Source organism: Scardinius erythrophthalmus (assembly GCF_964197995.2).
Source record: "Scardinius erythrophthalmus genome assembly, chromosome: 22".
NCBI classification, from domain to species: domain Eukaryota; kingdom Metazoa; phylum Chordata; class Actinopteri; order Cypriniformes; family Leuciscidae; genus Scardinius; species Scardinius erythrophthalmus.
Genome location: NC_138242.1, coordinates 17,980,882 through 18,003,093, shown reverse-complemented (window position 1 = coordinate 18,003,093; position 22,212 = coordinate 17,980,882). Strand labels below are relative to the sequence as shown.

Here is a 22,212-nt window from a genome sequence, read left to right as displayed (position 1 = left end):
TTTTTCTACCACAATGAAACAAAAGATCAACAGTCATTTAAAGGTATTTTATGGTCAAGTTGTAAAGTAAATTGATTGTCTCACTGAATGCATTGTTTCTGTGCACACTTCTGTCATCCTATTATACAAGACCATTTGAAAAAACCCAAAGACATTCAGAAGAGTTAAGCGTTTTCCTGTGCAGGGAGAGAACAGATATTTTGTTCTGCTTTTAGACAAATGCAGTGTCAACAGATAAACGTAATTCAGTTACACATGTTGGATGGTTGAAGGGATGCTAATTGAATCAGCGTTCCAGCCAGAGTCTCAGTCTAGCAGAGTCTGAAGGCACTTCTTCTGCAGTGTGAGAGGCTTCAGATGAACTGGAACCTCCCATCCAGTGTGTAGACACTTTTCAGAAATTAATTTCATAGAAAATAAAGTTGTTTTGGGGGTACATTGAACAGAATAGTTCATCCAAAAATGCAACTGATCATTTTTTCACCCTCGTGTCATTCCAAACCTGTATGACTGTTGTCGTCTTAACCGCTGTGACCAGATAATTGACTCCAGATCACTCGGATTAGGCCCTGTTTACACGAGAACGCTCCCGGGTGCAGACATGGGCAGTATTTCAATTAAACGTATTTTAAATACGTATTTAATTACTTTAGTGTATTTTGTAATTTGTATTTTGCAGGTGTGGAAAAAATCAAATGTAGTTTGTAACAAAATATTTTGAGGGAGTGTATTTAGAGTATTTCAAATACTTAAGAAAAATCACCATATGCTTATCACCATAGTAAATGATTTTGCCATATTTTCGGTCTGATGTTGGCAATGGCAATGTCCAGGTTAGATGCACGAAAATCGCGTGACACCCTGTAGACCGAGCTCCCTTCAAGATGTGAATGAGTTTTGAACACAGGAGAAGAAGTGGCGCTGCTCCTCTTAAAAACGGCATTAAAGGGTTAGTTCACCCAAAAATGAAAATTCTGTCAGTAATTACTCACCCTCATGTTGTTCCAACCCCGTAAGACCTTCGTTTATCTTCGGAACACAAATTAAGATCTTTTTTATTAAATCTGAGAGCTGTCTCACTCCTCCATAGGCTTCTAAGACATTATAACTTGCTGGCCGAGAAAATGTATTAAAGAGATCGTTAATATAGTCCAAGTGACTCCAGTGGCTCAATCTTAAGATTATAAAGCGACGAGAATACTTAAAAAAAAAAAAAAAAAATAACGACTTTATTACACTTTTCATTTCCTTCTCTCTGGGCCTCGAGTTTTTTCACGTAGTGTAACTGCGCAGAGCTTCTGTGTTGTACGTCACACGTAGGCTCACTATTGGCCGACGCTGGTCATGTGTGTGATGTGTGTGACGTATAACACAGAAGCGCTACGCTTAAACACTACGTGAACTCACTCGAGGCCCAGAGAGAAGTAAATGAAAAGTGGAATAAAGTCGTTCTTTTTTTTGCGCACAAAAAGTATTCTCGTCGCTTTATAAACTTAAGATTTAGCCACTGTAGTCACTTGGACTATATTAATGATGTCTTTAATAACTTTTCTGGGCCAGCAAGTTATAATGTCTTAGAAGTCTATGGAGGAGTGAGCCAGCTCTCAGATTTAATCAAAAATATCTTAATTTGTGTTCCGAAGATGAACGAAGGTCTTACGGGGTTGGAGCAACATAAGGGTTGTAGAGTAATTACTGACAGAATTTTAATTTTTGGGTGAACTAACCCTTTAAGATTATTGTGGGAGTATTTTTGTATTTTCAAAATACTAATTACTTGTATTTTATTTAAATACATTTTTCACATCAGTATTTTGTATTTTATTTTGTTACATTTCATGAGCCAGTATTTGTAGTTTGTAACAAAATTGTTTTTGATGTATTTGTGCCCACCTCTGCCCGGGTGAAAACGTAAAAACATTTTATCAGATGTGCCTTTCGTTTAGACGGCGACGGCGTTTTTGGGGCTTAAAAACGCAAAAAAGTGAAACCACCCTCCAGAGTGGAAATCTTAAAAACGCTCCACCGTCGCGTTCCCGTCTAAAGGGTAAAAACGCAAAAGTCTGCTAGACAGTGAAGGCACCGATCAGTGCTTCACATTGCCACCTAGCCGCCTGGAGTGCATACTACATTGAATTTCACACACTTTTGCGTCACCGTATGCACGCAGATTTCCCCCCGATAACGCTCGTCTAAACGCAGAATAAAAAGTGATCACTTTTGCGTTTTCTCTTCAGATCGTTTCCGTGTAAACGTAGCCTTAGTAAATTAATCATTCAGACTGCGTTTTTCAACTAAAGGGACACGACATTTTTCATTAAATTGATTTCTATTCATAAACATGCGAATGGTGGAGTCCGGAAACGCTAGTTTCACATTTCGTTGCGTTTCAAAGTTCAAGTTTAGGCTATACGTCAACATTTATCCGGACACGTTTGAAAACGGTGTTTTTAACATTTTAGTTAAAAAAAAAGCTCTCCGTCCACTCTAGCGTTATCCAAAAGTTTCTCATCCACACTGAAACGTCGGAAAACGCTAAATTCACCTTACGTAAAACCTCATAAAAACTCACTGAGATGATACAGACGAAACAGACAACAGTTGCGTCCTAGATGACGCACTTCACTATGCACTGTACTCAACCGTGTAGTGTATGCATTTTATAAGGTTATTTTGCCATTCAGCATGGGAGTCTGAGACAGTTAAGTGCATGAATTTGAAGTGTCCAACATTCCACCCTTCGTTTTTTTTTTGGTTGAGTAAGTGCATCATCCGAGTAGCCTGTACTTTTTCTATTTGGAATTTTCAGTGTGAACACACTACTTGCACTATTTATACTGCAAAACGTCATATAGCCTAATAGTGCTTAAGCACACAAATTCAGACGCAAACATTTATATATAATATAATAAAATTCTCATGCTATTCTTCAGGCAGGATCATTGTATTTAGCAAAATATCTCACCATTAACTAATGCGTCCAGTTCGCACCCATTCACCATTATAGGCTACGTTTGGTCTAAAACACAACTGCTCTCATGTTTTGCCGCAGGACAGCAATTTCAAGTAAATTTTCCGTCATCTTTGCAGGACTGTGATATGAAGAGTGCACAAAGTAACATATTTTAGCAACAATGTGTAAGTGAATAGCAGTACATATCTATCGGTTTAATGAGTCACTAAACAGCGTTTTCAAATGCCTCCGTTTTCACAGTTCACACTACAATGAGAAAATGGCGTTTTCAAATTTATCCACTTGGGAAAGCGTTTTCAAAAAGCTGTTTCTGCAGGACAAAAATGGCATCTCGGTGTGGACGGAGGGCCAACCCGGAGAGAAAAAGATGCGTTTTCAAACGAAAATGTATTCGTGTGGACAAGGCCTAATAGTGAACTCTGAGTGAGCTCTTAACTGAATTAAAAGAACGCAAACTTTGAATCTACAGGACTGCACTGTTTTAGTACATTGGAGTAAGATTGCATATTTGATGTATTAGATGTTGAATTATGTACTTAAAAAGACACCGCAGAGTGTGACGTCATATTGCAATCGTTGCAGTGTCCATAGAAATTTGCTCAAAGTTTAGTGTGACTATGGCTTAACTGATTCATTGAAAAGATCTGATTCAAAACAATGATTTGTTCATAAACGTGATTGGAATCTGATCTAAACTAAATAGACTGTCCACAATGTGTATCGAAACTGTTCAGATGATTTGTGTGTCCCATGGCGCACTTTTGTTTTCTGGAATATCTGCATTGGTTTATGCATTATGTTGCGTTGGGTTGGTCCGCATACAGCAAAAACAGCATGGAGGGGTTTGCAGTGTCGCATTGCAATATTAAATAGAATATGATTATACATTTTTAATACAGTATGAAATGTGTTTACGTGGCATGAGAAAGTAAAAAAAAAAAAAAAACCAGACTAAAACCGATTTCCAGAAATGAGACTTGAATAGGATTTCAAACCACATTTGAATGTAAATCAAAACGGATTTGTAAATATTGGATTTCATGTTGTTGTTGTTGCTGTTCACTCACAGATTTGGACTGACAGTCTAGAGAAGTCTTTTGAGTCCTTTTTTAAGCTTTTCCAGATTTCATGGAAAAGAGCAACCAGCACAGTCTTTGAAATATCTTCTTTTGTGTTCCACAGAAGAAACAAAAACATACGAGTTTGGAAAGTGAATAAACAGTGACAGAATATCCATTTTTGGGTGAACTATCCCTTTAAAAGTAAGCTTTTTTTCCAGTTTTCCCCAAAACACCACACATCTACAGACATCATGGCATAATAAAACCCAAAGAAAACGACAAAAGTGCAAAACAAGCTCTAATTCAAAAGTGCAGGGTGCTAAACACAAACATGTTCCTTGTTTAACAGAAGCTAACTGGGTGTCCCATTACAAAGACAGACAAAAATGCAAGAAACTATGGATGCAAGCGCTACAGCGCTTTAATATTTACAGTATATCTGAAAAATAACTGCAGAAAGTCCATTTGTCTTAAACTACACAAGGAAAATAAAGTTTATGGTACAACTTTTTGGCATTTGTTGTTTTTTTTCTTCAACGTACAAAAAGAGGCTCCTAGAGTTCTTAGTATACACCCTGTTCTACAAATAATTAAGTCATACATATACATACATATATAGAGAGAGAGAGAGAAAAAGAGAGTTCATACTGTTCATGTGTCTATGAGCTTCCTAAAGCTTTGGAATGTCCGGGAGTTGTGGCTTTCGTCAAGCCGTGACAGTGCATGTCAACGGAGCGGCGAGGCGCTGCAGTTCCTATCGTGGCCACTAGAGGCCGCTGTTGCTTGATCCTGGTTCTGCTCCTGCTCCTGCTCAGTCTGCTCGGAGAGGAAGCTTTGAAACGTCTGAGCCCGTGGAATGAGTGTCATAGTCAAACTCGTACCTAGAAAGAGCCAGAGAGATCATTATGCATGTTATAGACACGGCACTGATTCGAAAAGGCATTCGAGTGAAGGTAATAAGAACTGTACAGCAAAACACATTCCTGCGCATTGATTAACTTTAGCTTTTTGAACGCAGCATTGATCGTCTTTGTGCATTAATAACACAGTTCCTCAAACTAGAAGGGAAAGAGATTTTGGCAACTCTCCACATATCAGTGTTTGGCACGCTCGCGGGAGAGGTAACGTTAGATGGCTTAACTCGATTTTCTAGAGGTGATTGTGTGATCAATTATGGATGAGGAGTAGAATAATACCCAGGGTGAGACGAGGATACCTGCTCTCCAAGTAGGCGAATCACACAAAACTTGTTTCTTAACAACAGCGAGCACATAGGCTATATAGAGCACTGACTCAAACAAACACAGTCTCACCGAGCGCACGACACAAACCTTATATAGAAACCAAGCCGCTTCTGAGGAACGCACAGGTATTGCATGGAAGACTGTCACCTCATAACTTAATCTTACAGGTGGGTGGGTGTTTTGGTAAAAATATTTCTTTAGGTTTTTTGAGCTAAACAGGAGTGCTGAATCCTGCTCCAGTGCTAGTGCCAGCATGCCTACTATTTCCACTGAATCCATACATGCTTTTCATCTAAATCACCCCACAGCATTTAGCAAAAAGGACCAAAAGTCAGACTCAGGACACGAGAATGTTATCTTGTTTGGTGAGAACTATGAGGGAGGATCCACAGTTGGCATAACATGAAAATTCACCTAATCTATTTTATAAAAATATGATTATGGAGTTCAAAATCAAGAAGGGCAAAAAACCCCTCAGGCCCTAACTGAGCCAAAGATATGCAATTTGGTGCAGATGTTGTATTTGACCAAACCTAAACATCTCCAAAAACTATCTTATACTTTATGATCAAAATATTTTAAATTCAGAGCAAAAAGACTATGAAAGCGTGGCAGAAGTTTTATTTGAACATACACATGTATGAAGACTTTTTATACTATTGCTAGAACATTTCTTTGTGTGTGTAACTGATCCGGACTGACAACAAAGTGTTTGTTAATATGGTGATTTTCAGCGGATACTGTGTTCATTTAAGTGATGATATGCAGTGAAACACATTGATTTTCTTTATATCATATTTAATTTTATTATCCTTGATCTTACTTGTCCGCTTTACTTAGCAAAGTAAAACATCACTAACATGACTAGAGATTTCATGCCTAAGATCTGATCAATAGACAGTAGGCCTATAGAGTTTTGACTAATTATGAATAATAGAATCTTTGAAGATGAAAGTGAAAAGTACGGAAGGTTTTTAAGTAAGGAAGGTATTATTTTATTCAGCAAGGATACATTAAATTAATAAAAAGTGAAAGTAAAGGCATTTATAATGTTACAAAAAACTATAACAAATACTTTGAACTTCTATTAATCACAAAATCCTGAAGAAAAATATATTCTACAAAAATATTAAGCAGCACAACTGTTCTCAACATTGATAATAATAATAAACGCTTCGAGCATCAAATCAGCATATTAGACTGATTCCTGAAGGATCATGTGAATCTGGAACCTTGGTGAGCATAAGAGATTTAAGGGAACATTAAAAAAAAAAAAAAAAAATCTTACTGACCCAAAACTAGTATTATTATTAATTAATATTACAAATGTATTACCAAAACAGAAGCCCTAGATAGTGTTATTTTAGTATCATTGAGATACTATTTTAATTTTCATATTTTCTGGATTCATTTAGTTAAATGTTCAGTCACTTTATTGTATGTTTTTGATATTTTTATTTTATTTATATTTTTTATAAGTCTGTATAGTTTTTATTCATTTTCATTTCAGTTTTAGTCATTTGAGTACATCAAGTTACACTAAATGAAAAGAGGAAATCTTGCCTCGGCAACTAACTGCAATAAAACAAGTTAAAAGTTCAGTTAACTTTCGATTTATTTGAATTTTTTATCGTTTTGGTTTTAGTTTTAGTCAACTATAATAACCCTGGCTCTAAATCATGACATCATGTCCCGTTGTCCATATTTGTTGCATAATCTGACATAACTCCTCTTGCTTAAAGCCTGAAGTGTGTGCATCTTCAACTGTGTGAACTAGGTGCCGTTTAGTTCCAACCCTCCCCATCTGAATGGGTTTTCCTGAACACACGGCAGGTGTGTCCGAGAAGGGTTGAATCTAACCTCTGCGTTGAGGGATCCTGCAGCAGAACTGAACACTCTCGCTCTGGTACATGATTCACACAGCACAGAGGGTGTCCTCTCATCCAGATGTTACACTTTTGATGTAAGCGGATTTGCGGGAGCCATATGAACCCAAGGACAGTTGGAGCGCCGCTTGTCCTGCATGCTTGGTAAACATGTTATGCCTCTGCGGCCCCAGCGACCTGCCAACACACATGATCCACATGCGTGTTTCCATCACCTTAGGAAATTGCAGTCAGGGTTCTGTGATGATCTGAGCTGCCAGTGAGCTCTACAGGATGGAGGAAATGAAGCAACGGCCAGATAAACAGAGCTGGATGATAACACACACACACACACACACACACCAAACCTCAATATTTGCAATGTCTAGAGTCTACAAGCTGTATCACTTTCTTATAACAAAGGCAATACAGTGTACCTGAACAACCAGGAAACTATATCTTGATCAAATACTGAGTCAAACCATAATGAAAAATCAGACTACGTGACTGTAGTCTGCAGTACGAATCCATTAGTCATTTCAACAGACAAAAATACAGATGTTTATAGATTATATATGCATATATTTAATCATTATTATTGTATAACAAAAAAAATGAATTAATTAAACAAATGTCTTAGTATTTCATTTGTCATTATGTGAATATTGTTAAAAAAAAAAAAAAAGATTTTTTGTAAATCGCGACATATTTTCCTTCGCTAACATTTATATTAGTAAAAACGGTTATTCAAAGAGAAACTATTGTTATCATTAACTAAATATAAACTATTAAAAGTGTTTTTTTGTTTGTATTTGAAATAAAAAATGAAATGATTTATTTTATTTCAGCTTTATTTCAAAAACAAAACAAAAAAAATCCCAGTGCAGATTTTCAGTAAATGGCAATACATTTTCACTAGCCATTAGTTAACATTTATATTATATTATTAACATCTATACTATTAAAATGTTTTTGTTAAAATTAAAATTAACTATTAAAATTATTTTATTTCAGCTTCATTTCGAATACATTTTTACTTTAAAATTGTAGTCAAATACAGTTATTAAACAGAAATCTTAAAAATTAGAAATGTTACCTTGGCAACTACCTGAAATGAAGTTGATCATTGAAATATAAAAATAAGGCTAAATAGAAATGCTTAAAAAAATGCTAAACTAAAATTAAACTTTTTAAACATCAAACACTAGAGGAGCCACTAAATGACAATCTCCTCTTATATTTATGTCATTAAAGGAGTAACATGCACATAAAATGTGTAGTGATTTATTTTCAAACACTGGCATGGTGTTACATTTATTCTAGCTAATACAACATCAACAGAAGCGCTGCTGTGTTTGACTCCCAGATTTTGACTGCAAACAGCCAATTAGCCAACACCATCAGATCCCACCGCAGGGGCTCGAACTAACAACAACCAGACAAGAAAACAAAGTGACAACCTCTCGATGCTTCTTCCTTAGTTCCTATGAAATGACAGAAGCCAAACATGCCTTCCGAACCTCACTTGAAACAAGCCAGCCTTTAGAAAAAAGCCATTTTACTGCATCTGTTGCTCAAAGTTCTGGCCCTGTTTCAGCTTGGTAGGACAAAAAGAAGGAGGAGGAGGAGGAGGAATTATCGTCCGGGATGGTAAACACGCATATTTGTTGTGTACAAGACAGCTCCTGCAGCGCCAGGGCTCTGGGTTAGACCATAACTTTCTCTCTCTCACACACACACACACACACACATACACACACACGCACAAGAGGCTGCAATACACTGATCTAACCTGGTGGGACAAAGACGATTTGTCATTGGCTTGACATTAAAGCGAGAAGAACACACCAGTCTGTCTAGAGTTGTACTTGCTTTAACCTGTTGTATTCATTGTGTAAATGTAATATTTTAATACTTTGAACATTTTGTAATCCTTCACATTATAGTTTTATTGTTCTGTCAGCTTGTTTCCGCCATGGAATAAAACGTAATTGCGTAAAAACGTAATTGCGTTAATTTATATCCGCAATTCATATTTTGTAGCTAGCAATTGCAAGTTTGTATCTTACAATTGTGAGAAATGGTTAGAATTGCGAGATATAAACTTGCAATTGCGAGAAACAAGAAACATGTTGCGACTTTTTTCTCGCAATTCGTCAATCTTGCGAAAGTTATATATCTCTCAATTCTGACTTTATTTTGTGCAATTCCAACTTTATAACTCACAATTCTGACCTTTTTTTTTTAGAATTGTGAGAGAAATTTGGAACTGCGAGAAAAAAAAATGGCAGAATTGTAAGATATAAACTTCAGAATTGTGAGATTAGGCCTTAGTTCAGTAGATTTTATTAACGTGCCTTAGAAAAAAAACATTACTGGTGTGAATCTTGAGACAAAAAAAATGGCACTGATATATTTTAAGATATGTCAGTGCAAGATGCTTTCAGTTAAAACAGCTCAAACATGCATTTTAGTCCGGGACTAGCTTAAGCCTTGTCTGTGAAAACGAGATAAACTCGCAATTGCAAGAAAAAAGTCAGAATAATATAAATAAGGCATTTCCATTTAATCATTTAGCAGACGCTTTTATCCAAAGCGACTTACAAATGAGGAGAGCAATAGAAGCAATTAAACTAACAATATGACAACAATATGCAAGTGCTGTGACCAGTCCCAGTTTAGTCTAATGCAGTATACGTAATTTTGTTGTTGTTGTTGTTGTTGAACAAACGAGACTTCAACGCGACTATAGAACGTGAGCACAGTAAACAAACAATCTTTAACTACAACTGCCCTAATCAAATTAGAAAAAGATACAAAAACACTTACAGTTACTGTCACCTCCTGTTGCTTGACTGTTTCTTCCTGACGCAATTGCCTTTTTTAATTTTTATTCTGTAGCAGAAACAAGCTTCCATGGATAGAAAGATGTAGCAGTGAAAGAGGAAAGCAGTGCCACTGCTGCACTTCCAGCATGACATCTCAGTGCCACTTGCTTCATGGGTATGTTGCATCAGCTTAGTGTAGTTCTGGCATAAATGGACACTTGAGTTGCAACCAATACACCACAAACAAATAACAATGTGTGCATTGCACTGGTTAACTTAGTTACAACATATAGACAACACATGTAAACTAGATATTTATGGAAACCTCTGACCAGTAGTAACTCCGAACATGATGTGAATAATGAGATGTTAGTGGCTCTAAAGCAAACTAATGTAAATGGTATAATCCGCTGTATGTTAAGATGTAACCGATCTTAACAGCTCGTCTGTAATCCAAAACATCCACACCTGGTTCACCCGGTTCCCCAGCTCTACTTTTTCCAGTGTAAATCTGTGGTGAAAAATTGAAAGCCATAGACCTTATTCACAGCAGCACCATCTTTGATTTTCAAAGTCCATGTGAACCAGAAGGTGAAACCGACTTCAGTGACGTATTTCCAAGTGAAAACAGAACATTGAATAGAGGGTGGGATTTTACTTTAGCGCACCTCCTCTCCATCCCTCGCTCATAGTAGACTGGCGATTGAGAGGGGTTAAGCGTTTTCAACCCAAGCCGTCAAACTGACATAACCAGAGAAGGAACGCCATTCTAGCCTGGCAAGAACTCACCATAGACACGGCTCAATCCGAGGGGCGGGATAAACGGCTGTCTTTCAAATTCCCTCTGCACGCAATAGGACACTTCAACCAACCAGAGCGTTTTCCCAACAGCGGAGCTTATGTTAGTTGATAGATTCAACTTTTGAATCTGGCCGGCAAAACTACAAACACATCTTCCTTTTTTAAGAATGACTTAAAGGGGACCTATTATGCAAAATTCACTTTTGTATGGTGTTTGGACATAAATGTGTGTTGGCAGTGTGTGTACACCACCACCCTACAGTGATAAAAATCCTCACTCCTTTTTTTTTTTATCTCCATAAATCATAAGCAGTCTCTCCAAACGACCTGTTTTCAGAATGTGGCTTTAGTGACATCACTAAAGTTACAGGCCCCGCCCACGAGTGTTGACTGACATACCGTTATAACTTAGACCCGCCCTGATCGAGTTCACTGCGAGTTGTACACATCCGCCATTGCTGCAGCAATGCACTCACGAGAAGCGTCGAAGCATCTCCCAAGCGTTGAAGGTGTTGTAGCTGGATGTATTCATTCACATAGCTCTCTCTATTTACTCTTGAAATCTGCCAGCCACTGAAGACGAGGTGGATTCATTTTGTTTTCAAAGAAAATGCTCCCTCAACTCTACATAAATTTATGTAAGTTACTTATGCATAGGGCTGGGCGATATGGCCAAAAAAAATATCCCGATATTTTTTTTTATATCAGTCAATATCGATAATTATCACGATAAAAGTCAAATCTTTATTTCTTTCAAGTTTAAAGGCAGATTTTTGCTCCTAAGTGAAAGTTGTAGAAACCAGAGCGTTAATTGTGGTTTTAAACTACTTTTATTGTCAGAACATATCATGACAAACACTTGCCAAACTGGTGAACATTTCACAAATCTGAGGTAGAACATTCAACATTTGTCATTTTTCCTTAACAAAATAAATATCTTTATTGGAAAATTAATTTCTTAGTTTCTGCATGTGCTAATTTTTATTTGGTAAAATGTAATATTCTGACTGTTTGAGTTTTATTAAACTTAACCATTGGTCATCCAGTATCATGCATTTAGATCATGATAACCTCACTCATGGCAAAATGTAACTTTATGGTTTCTATGGAATTTGTATGAAAAACAGTAGCCTAAATACATTATTAAATACTGTAATTATATTCCACCAGTCCTTTAATACATCGTCTACATTAATAATATAATACAATTCAATATGTGTATCCCACATTTCATGGTGCAGTTAATATTACTAGGCAAACATTACAGTAAATGATGGGAATTTGTAGACGGAAAAGCCTTCTGACAGTATCGTTGCGCAGTGTTTCTCCTGTTTGTCAGCGCTGTTTCATCTGCCTTTAAACTGGTTTAAATCACTGAGACATTTGTGTTCTTCGTTGAATTCAAGCGCTTCTCACTGGATTTCGTGACCGAGACCGATCAGAGTTAACGCATCGGCTCTAGGGAGCTCGCGCTCGCGCTGCCGTTTGGAATTTGAGCCGAGCGGATAAATGGTCCGTGTGGCGCGCGGTTCAAATGAGTTTCGTTCCGCTTTTGGCGCAAAAACATAATCAAACATTTATCGAACTCTTGATATCGTTTTATCGAGAAAAATTATATCGCGATAATTATCGTTATCGTTTTATCGCCCAGCCCTACTTATGTACTTCCTATACTGTTTACTCAGCTCTAACAGTGATTTTCTGAAGAAAAACTGATGCTTCATCTTTTGTGTGACATACAGTAAACTTTATTAAACTCATCAGTATATTTTGTGTCATCATTCAGACAATTCAGATCGTCAGACGGAGTCCTACAGCAAGCTTGCATTAATAGTGTATACAAGCAATGCCAAATAGGTTATAATCGTAATTAAACTAAACTATACCTGTTCCAACTCCATACAGCATATTATGGAAGCTTGTTTCCGCCACTGAATAAAACATTTTAAAAGATAATTGCGACTTTTTTTCTCACAATTGCGAGTTTACATCTCGCAATTCTGACTTTATTTCTCAGAATTGCGAGATATAAAGTCAGAATTGCGTGAAATAAAGTCAGAATTCTGAGATATAAAGTCAGAATTGTGTGAAATAAAGTCGCAATTGCGTCTTATAAAGTCAGAATTCGGACTTTTTTTCTCGCAATTGCGACTTTATATCACGCAATTCTGACTTTATATCTCAGAATTCTGACTTAATATCACGCAATTCTGACTTTATATCTCGCAATTCTGACTTTATATCACGCAATTCTGACTTTATAACACATAATTGCGAGTTTATATCTCGCAATTCTGACATCTTTTCTCAGAATTGTGAGATATAAAGTCCAATTCTAAGGGGGAAAAAAAGACAGACTTTTTTTTTTTTTTTTTTTTTACCTTAGAATAGTTTATATCTCACAATTCTGACTTTATAACACGCAATTGCGACTTTATATCATGCAATTCTGACTTTATATCTCCCAATTGCGTGATATAAAGTCAGAATTCTGAGATATAAAGTCAGAATTGCGTGATATAAAGTCGCAATTGCGAGAAAAAAAGTCAGAATTCTGACTTTATAACACGCAATTGTGACTTTATATCTCGCAATTCTGACTTTAAAACACGCAATTGTGACTTTTATTTCACGCAATTCTGACTTTATATCTCACAATTTTGAGAAATAAAGTCAGATGTAAACTCGCAATTGTGAGATAAAAAGTCGCAATTATCCTTTTTTTTTTTTTTTGTGGCGGAAACAAGCTTCCATAGCATATATTCTCTGACTCTGTAGGCATTTTTATGGTCGAAATGAACACCATTACTGTGACTGTCTGTTTTATTATTATCATCTTCCCTGTTCTGGCTCTGATCGCGGCTGCTTAGGCTCCGCCCCCTGTGCCGTGAACCAGCAGCTCATTAGCATTAAAGGAGAAGCACTAAAACAGTGCGTTTTTCACAGACCCAAAAAATGATGATTTAAACGTGCTGTAAATAAAATTCTGTTGGGTATTTTGAGCTTAAACTTCACATACACACTCTGGGGACATCAGAGACTTATTTTACATCTTGTGAAAAGGGGCATAATAGGTCCCCTTTAAGTGCCGTTCTTTGCTCTTTTCTCAAAGAAAAACTTAACTCTAAGTCCTCCAGAGTCGCGGCCAAAGCCGATTCGAAAGACTGTTCTCCAGCAGCCGTCATTCTTTGTTTTCAAGTAGCAGGGAACCGTCGCAACTCTGTCGTCATTATGTTGTTAAGCCCGCCCTGCCTACTCTATTCACGATGTGATTGGCCTGACCCAATTTAGGTTTTTACAGCTCTGAAAGTCAACGGAGAGTTGCTAGACTACCCTGGCTGCCAAAATAAATTTTGCTGCTGCTAGGGTGCGTCTAGATTTCTAGGCTAACGCCTTTCCAGAGCGGGAGTGACTTTTCAGATTTTGATTAAAGATTACCATGACAATTTTTCTTTTCTTTGTATTAACTTGCATTGGTTAATTGTTCAACATAAAACTAGTAATGTGCACTATCAAAGTAAATAGTCTCAATTTTGATTTCATGGCGACTTTTAGGAATGAAAGCGAGGCTATGAGGGACAGATATACATCTTTTCAGAGAGTTGTACTGTTATTTAATGTGTTTTTGGATTGACCTGCTGACAAAAAAATGCTAAAATTTCTTTCCAAGAAATGTCAGTAGACAAAAAACTTTAGACAACATGGAACAGCTGTGAAAAATGATAAGTGATCTAGGAGTTTTACCCAGGCTTTTTCAGCGGATGCCATTGAAAGCATGATAAGTCTATCCTGTCATGGCGCTGCTGTGAATAAGGTCTATTGGGACAGATTTCAGGCTGCCTTGCTTGTTTTCACATTACCTTACGCAAACCTCGCATTTTTACCTTACGCAAACCTCGCAGTTTCCAAGACGATATCAATTTGCTTCAGATATCTGTATATTAGTCTGCATCAGGTCAATAACTAGTTGGCATGTCTGTTCTTCCTAAGTGGAGTAGCGTATCAAATTAATGAAAGTATAAACCCTTTAGTTTAAATGAGCCCATGTGAATGTAGTTCTGTTCTGGCAATAAATACTACATTAAGGTAATTTTAAATAGCGTTCTATGCGTGTGTCGTGTGTACTAAAAGCCTGTCAATCAACATGAGAGAAGGCAAAATAACAGGTTGTCAGGCAGAATAACGTTCTGCATGAGTTCAGCGATTAGAAAATAAAGCTTACAAAATGTTTATCATAAACTAGCCCAAGAATCCACTCAAGACACATTCGCTGTCAGAAGCCGCTACTGGGTGCATACAGTATGACTAAATGAATGAAATCAATTTGACTGGGAAAAACATTTTTCCACTATGCATTTCTATGCATTAGTAAACTCCCATTTTCCTGCTCTTAAAGTTAAATTTACATCAAGCCCAATCTGCTGCTCACATATAACCTGCCATCACCAGACAACCACTCTCCGCAAGGTGATTACAAACCTAAAGGCCAAAGTAAATGAGCCAAACTAATGAAGGCAGAGGAAGAGGTTTTAAGCAAAAGCCTCCATTTTCAAAAGTCTATAATTGGGTAGTTGACAAATAACAGGTCCGTGAATTCCCCCCCCCCCCCCCCCCCCGACTTCTAGATGTCATATTTCTTATGTTTGTATCTTCTAGATGATATACATATTTTAGATTTAATTCATTTATTCATTTGTTTACTTAGTTTATTTAAATAACCATGTGGTGCAACAAATGCATATTTAAAAGTACAAATATTCAATTTCATCTATCAACTAATATGAGTAATGTATAATAAAAATGATAAAATAGTTCTAGTTGGAGTATAGCATGCCACACTGTTGTCACTAGACTAATTTAATGTCAGCTACCCAATTATGTATGTAAACTAGGGCTGTCAATCGATTAAAAATTTTAATCGCGATTAATCGCATGATTGTCATGAGTTAACTCGCGATTAATCGCATTTAATCGCACATTTTTTATTTGTTCTAAATATACCTTAAATTAATACTTTTCAAGTTTGTAATACTCTAATCAACGTGGGCATGGATAAATATAGATGCTTTATGCAAATGTATGTTTATTATTGAAACCATAGTCAATATAGCATGAAGACGACACATGTTTCAAAGGTCATAGATGTTTTTCAAAGAACTTGTTTATGTCTATTAGACACATGTAGAAAGAACAAATAAATACCAGGTTCCCATTACTTCTCTTTCTTTGCACTGAGCAATTTACTAACACAATTTTTTTTAGATTTTTGCATGACAGGGCAGCTCTTCTGAAAATGCTAAATGTACATTTAGCATTTATTATTACATTGTAGTTTGTCTCTCTCTGTGCCCATTTTGATGAAGCTAAATTCTCAATAAATTCTCAATAAAACGTATATTTTACTGTTTCTGTTGTCAAACAACGGAATGAATATGAAATAGTGACTGAAACGCGACCAAATAAACATAACCAGCTCTCCCTTTCAAGACGTTAATCTGCACAAAAATTCTGATAATCGAGCCGTCGTCTGGTGAAATCAAATACACATAAGCTAAAGACAATATCCGTGCTCTGATTTCGGCTATATTTGTAAAATTAGAGAAGCAGCATAATATCTGTGTTTAACTGAATTAAAGCGCTGCTCCTCCGCGTGAGACGCAGAGAGAGAGAGAGAGAGAGAGAGAGAGAGAGAGAGAGAGAGAGAGAGGCGCGCGCGCGTGCTGAGAGAGCAGTAGCCTACCGGCGGTACCGGTATATTCTCAGAAACTAAATAAGGTTTGGGCGCTTTGTTGAAGGGAAAAAAATCGCTAAAGGGGTCTGCAATGTCGCTAAGTTGCCAACACTGTGTATCTCCATTTCTCCAACTAGGGGTTGGGTCACGGGTCAAACAGAAAATACGCGCTGCGTTAATCGTCCGTTAAAAATATTAGTGCCGTTAATATGATTTTGCGTTAACGCGTTATTAACGCGCTAACTTTGACAGCCCTAATGTAAACTCATTGGCTTTATACACTGTTTACATGAAATATCAGTCTATGGCTAATACAGGTATGGCCATTATCAGAAAAGGAATATGTAATACTAGTTAACAAGAACAGCTGTAGCTGTTGTCCAGTAGAGCAACAGAACAATACTTCTCTGCAAAAGTACGCCTACTCATATTTTGCTGAAGGAAAGATTCAACACAGACACATACACACTCGCATATATATACATACTGTAGCACAATCTTTGACAGGGATCAGAAGAGGCCCAATCAGTAGAAAAGCTGTAGGTGCAGCTGGTCAAAGGGACACACATGGGACTGATCAGGCTTATCAAACCACTCCAGAGCGTCCCCAAGACCTGAGCGCAGCGTGTGAGCATGTTTATATAATAAGAAAAGCTCTCTCCGTTCTACCCTTGTCTGAATCTTCCAGAAAAGCCTCTTTATATCATCACTGCTAGGTTGGAGGTGCTGGGAACGTGCTGTCTGGCAGGGAGGCACACAGATTGGGTTTGTTGTGTATTGATTTCAGATTAGCGAGATGGCGAGGAATGCGAAGATGGGTATTTTTGAGTCTGTATATGGACTGGACTCGCTCAGCTCCAACCCAGACAACCATAAGCTTAGTGCAGGTGTCCTGGGGAAAGTGTGGAACTGAAGTGTGTGTGTGTGTGTGTGTGTGTTCCAGGTTAAGAGATATAATGTAAAGTTTGTATAGTAGAAAAATCATGTCTTCACATGTCTTCATTGCGATCTCAAAACTCTGGCCAGTTGATAATACCTAGAATATCAAAATCGATTGCTGGTGGAAGATCCTTTTCCTATTTAGCACTAAACTCTGGAACAGTCTTCCTAGCATTGTCTGGGAAGCAGACACACTTTGTCAGTTTAAATCTAGACTAAAATCACATCTCTTTAAGCTGGCATACACATAGAAAATCATACATTCCTATATTTCAAATCAGTTAAATGATTATTAGGCTGCATAAATGAGGTCAGCCGGAACCGGGAACACTTCCTATAACACCCGATGTACCCGTTACATCATAAGTAGAATGGCATCTACGCTAATGTTAGTCTTTCTGCTTATTCGAATTTAACGAATTTCCCCATTGTGGGATAAATAAAGGTTTCTTCTTCTTCTTCTTCTTCTTATTCCGAGGTTTACTGTAGTCAGCCGGATCTGGGCCGTATCCAGACCAGATGGAGGACCTGCACCAGGACACGACCACAACGCATGATGTAGTCAGCCTGATCCGGGCCGTATCCAGACCAGATGGAGGACCTGCACGTAGACACGACCACAACGCATGATGTAGTCAGCCGGATCCGGGCTGTATCCAGACCAGATGGAGGGCCTGCACCTAGACACGACCACAACGCATGATGTAGTCAGCTGGATCCAGTCCGTATCCAGACCAGATGGAGGATCTGCACATAGACACGACCACAACGCATGATGTAGTCAGCCGGATCCGGGCCGTATCCAGACCAGATGGAGGGCCTGCACCTAGACACGACCACAACGCATGATGTAGTCAGCTGGATCCAGTCCGTATCCAGACCAGATGGAGGATCTGCACATAGACACGACCACAACGCATGATGTAGTCAGCCTGATCCGGGCCGTATCCAGACCAGATGGAGGACCTGCACGTAGACACGACCACAACGCATGATGTAGTCAGCCGGATCCGGGCCGTATCCAGACCAGATGGAGGGCCTGCACCTAGACACGACCACAACGCATGATGTAGTCAGCTGGATCCAGTCCGTATCCAGACCAGATGGAGGATCTGCACATAGACACGACCACAACGCATGATGTAGTCAGCCGGATCCGGGCCGTATCCAGACCAGATGGAGGACCTGCACGTAGACACGACCACAACGCATGATGTAGTCAGCCGGATCCGGGCCGTATCCAGACCAGATGGAGGACTTGCACCTAGACACGACCACAACGCATGATATAGTCAGCCGGATCCGGGCCGTATCCAGACCAGATGGAGGACTTGCACCTAGACACGACCACAACGCATGATATAGTCAGCCGGATCTGGGCCGTAACCAGACCAGATGGAGGACCCGCATGTAGACACGACCACAACGCATGATATAGTCAGCCGGATCCGGGCCGTATCCAGACCAGATGGAGGACCTGCACCTAGACATGACCACAACGCATCCCTGAAGTGTCAGCAGAGATTGTGTCAACTAGACTCTCATCGACACAACAGCCATCAGCACTGATCCTCAACAGACCCGTCTCCATACCGACGTGACTCCAATCTTCAACCAGATGGAACTGGATATTATTCTGATTGTTCCAAACCAATCTGACTTCTGACCTATAATGCTGCCTGAATCATAATCATACACTGTTCGTTCATTGGCCAGAGCAAAAATTCTGGGAAACTATCTTGGGAAACTATCCCAAAAACTATCCATTTAATGTGCCGCTTTAGTGTCTTTAGCGGGAGAGAGAAGCAATGCGTACGGAACGGAAATGGCTTGAATGAAGCACATTTGGCTCTAGATAAAAATATTATAGGATATAGTGCTGAAAGATCATTACCATAAATGACCCTGAGCACTTGTGGTGTAAACCGCTCTATCATTTTGACGCACTGCTCACTTTAAACCAGAGGTGGGGGACTCGAGTCACATGACTTGACTCGAGTCGGACTTAAGTCGCAAATTTTAGGACTTGAGACTTGCTTGACAAATATTTATAAAAGACATGACTTGACTTTGACTTTATATTCATGACTTGAGACTTGACTCGGACTTGAGTTAAATGACTAGAAATAACTTGTATTCTGTTTAATAAATATCTGTTTTTGAATGCACCGCAACCTAACCACGTGACGCAGCAGGCAAGCAGAGAGTGCTAACAGGCTTGTTCGACTTGTTCGCTGCACAGACTAGGGGTGAAACAGTACATGTATTCGTATTGAACCGAAACGGTACGGGCGTCACGGTTGGTGCATGAATTTACATGGTATAAAAATAAATAACAGTCACGTGCAAATTAATGAATGTAATGCGGAACTACTGTTAGATACGCGGGTTCTTAACTGTCACCTAATCTGTCCCTATAATGAACAGGCTGGGAGTGCGATGTCAAGATTGCAATGCTGAAATATGTTGCGTGTGTGTGTGTGTGTGTGTGTGTGGGTGTGGGTGTGTGTGAGAGAGAGGCGTGGGCGCGATCGAACAGTGGAAACATAAAAACATTCTCTGTCATTTAGTTCATAGTACAGGACATCATTCAAACTGCAAAGTGTTTACTTATATATGTGTACACTCGCAATAAAACACAACCTTGTGCTTTTGTCAAACTGTAAACTTTTTTTTTGCAATCGTACACTGTCTAATAATTGGTCTTCAGTGTTAGACTTTGAGTGAAAAGCCTATGGATAGTTTCTGGGGATGCACATAAAAGATTGTATACACCTTCACACACACAAATAAAAAAATTCATACAGACTTGCAAGCACAACCATGCACATGCAAACAAACAATACACTCTTCACTCATACAGATGCGCACACATTCACTCACAAATATTAATCACACTCAAATCACCTCTCTCTCTCGCTCTCTCTCTCTCCCTACACACACACACGAAAATGAAAAAAAAACAGTCAAACTCAACCATGCACATGCAAACAATACACTCTTCACTCATACATATGCACACACATTCACTCACTTTAATCATACTAAATCAAATAACCTCTCTTTCTCTTTCCTTTAAAAAAAAAAAAAAAGGAAATATCTAACTTGAGGATATATATGTTCATGTTCCATAAAGGGGATGCTTGTTTGAAGAAAGCCATTTGGTGGCATAGAAACCATTATACTTGCATTGATTAATACTTTTTAATGGTCTTCTGTAATGTTTAAGGCATATTTAGGTACAGCAGCTGTTTCAATATTTTACATGCTTTTATGTTGGCCTAATTTCAGTTACATTTTAGGCTATGTAGTTTTACATTTTATTTATTTTTATATTTTTATATTTTTATTGTATTAACTATGGAGCTTATAATATGACAAAATGATTTGAATTTGAATTGTGTAAATTTGAATTATTTGCAAGTGTAATCTAACAAAATTGAATTTTAGGTGGTAGTTTAAATAGTTCTGAATTAGATTTTTTTAAAACAAAATTTAACAAATTGAAATGTTTTTATGGCTGAATTTTATAGACATGTATTTTCAAACAGCTAGTTTTTTTGTTCTGAATTCTTATATTGCAATTATTCAGTTTAAAAAAATACAGATTCAAGTTTTCAAGATGAAGAAATTCGGAACTTCAAATTCAGTTTTCTAAAATTCAATCTCAAAAATTCAAACTCAAAAATTCAGATCTTACAGAAAGTAGGTCACAGGTCATCCACAGGGAAGAGTAAAGGATCTCAGATAAGTCGAACAGAGCATTTTGGCTGCACTGCAGTAGTTTTCTGCCGCAAACGCGGTGGTGGTTCAAGAGAATCCGTGTATCTTTCGTTCAGTCATTTTTTTAATTTAATATTAAGAGTAGAAAAATGAGAAAACAGCTTGAGTATTAGATTTCTAATATTCTAGTAATAATAGTACGCTGCCTGCTGCAGTTGCACGGAGCTTACAAAACTTCACGCGTGTATTGCAACTATTATAGGCTACATTTCATTTTCTCATCAAACAACTAGACTAACGAATGGCTCGGTACAACAGAAGAGCCTAGAAAGGACTTTTTCTCTGTGTAGACCAGCAGTTGGTCTGAATTTGCTATAACCTATATCCTATTTTCCGGACTGTATAGGCTTAGTCACGTTTTATCATGAAACACGCTGTGATTTATTCCAAAGTGACTCAGGCATATATAATGCATTTAACGTTAAATAATCTAAATGTTGACTTTCAAAAGTAGGCGCGCCAAGAAGGCTATTCGCTGTATTTTGGTTCATTTTTGGTGAGCGCCAGAAAGATCTAAAGAGACCGAGACGCGCTAAAGCAGCGCATCATGTTGTTTTATTGATTTTACAATGGCATAATATTTTGTAGTCATTTTGAATGTACACAAATAAAAATATACATTTTACTGTTTCGAATGATGTCATATTATCTGTATGACTATAAATAACAGAGTACTAAGTTATTTCCCAGCAGTGGAACAAATCCAAGTGATGGCGCAGGCGCATCGCACTCTCACACAACATAGTATCAGTTCTGGCGTTGCTTCATATCGCAGACTGCTCATTATCAAAATGAAACAGTCAACCAAACATATAAAAAGTTATTCTGCCAAATTTAATTGGTCTGTTGTACAATATAAAGGGCAAGCTGTGCCGCACACAGTCTTACTTGTTATTCCAAACATTTCCCTTGCTGTGAAGATGCTGATTTAGCCTATACGTGTATTTTGGGACTATTTCTTCATCTTGAAAACTTGAAATTGTATT

At 37.9% G+C, this 22,212-nt stretch overlaps 1 protein-coding gene across 1 annotated transcript in view; it reads right to left on the bottom strand.

Moving 5' to 3' along the window:
- Positions 1-4,215: 4,215 nt before the first annotated feature.
- Positions 4,216-22,212, bottom strand: part of dok6 (docking protein 6) — a 92,962-nt gene continuing 74,965 nt past the window's right edge. The window contains exon 8 of the mRNA XM_081353192.1: positions 4,216-4,916. Within this exon, the coding sequence (XP_081209318.1) occupies positions 4,762-4,916 (155 nt within the window). The 3' untranslated portion in view covers positions 4,216-4,761. The remainder of the gene's footprint in view (positions 4,917-22,212) is intronic.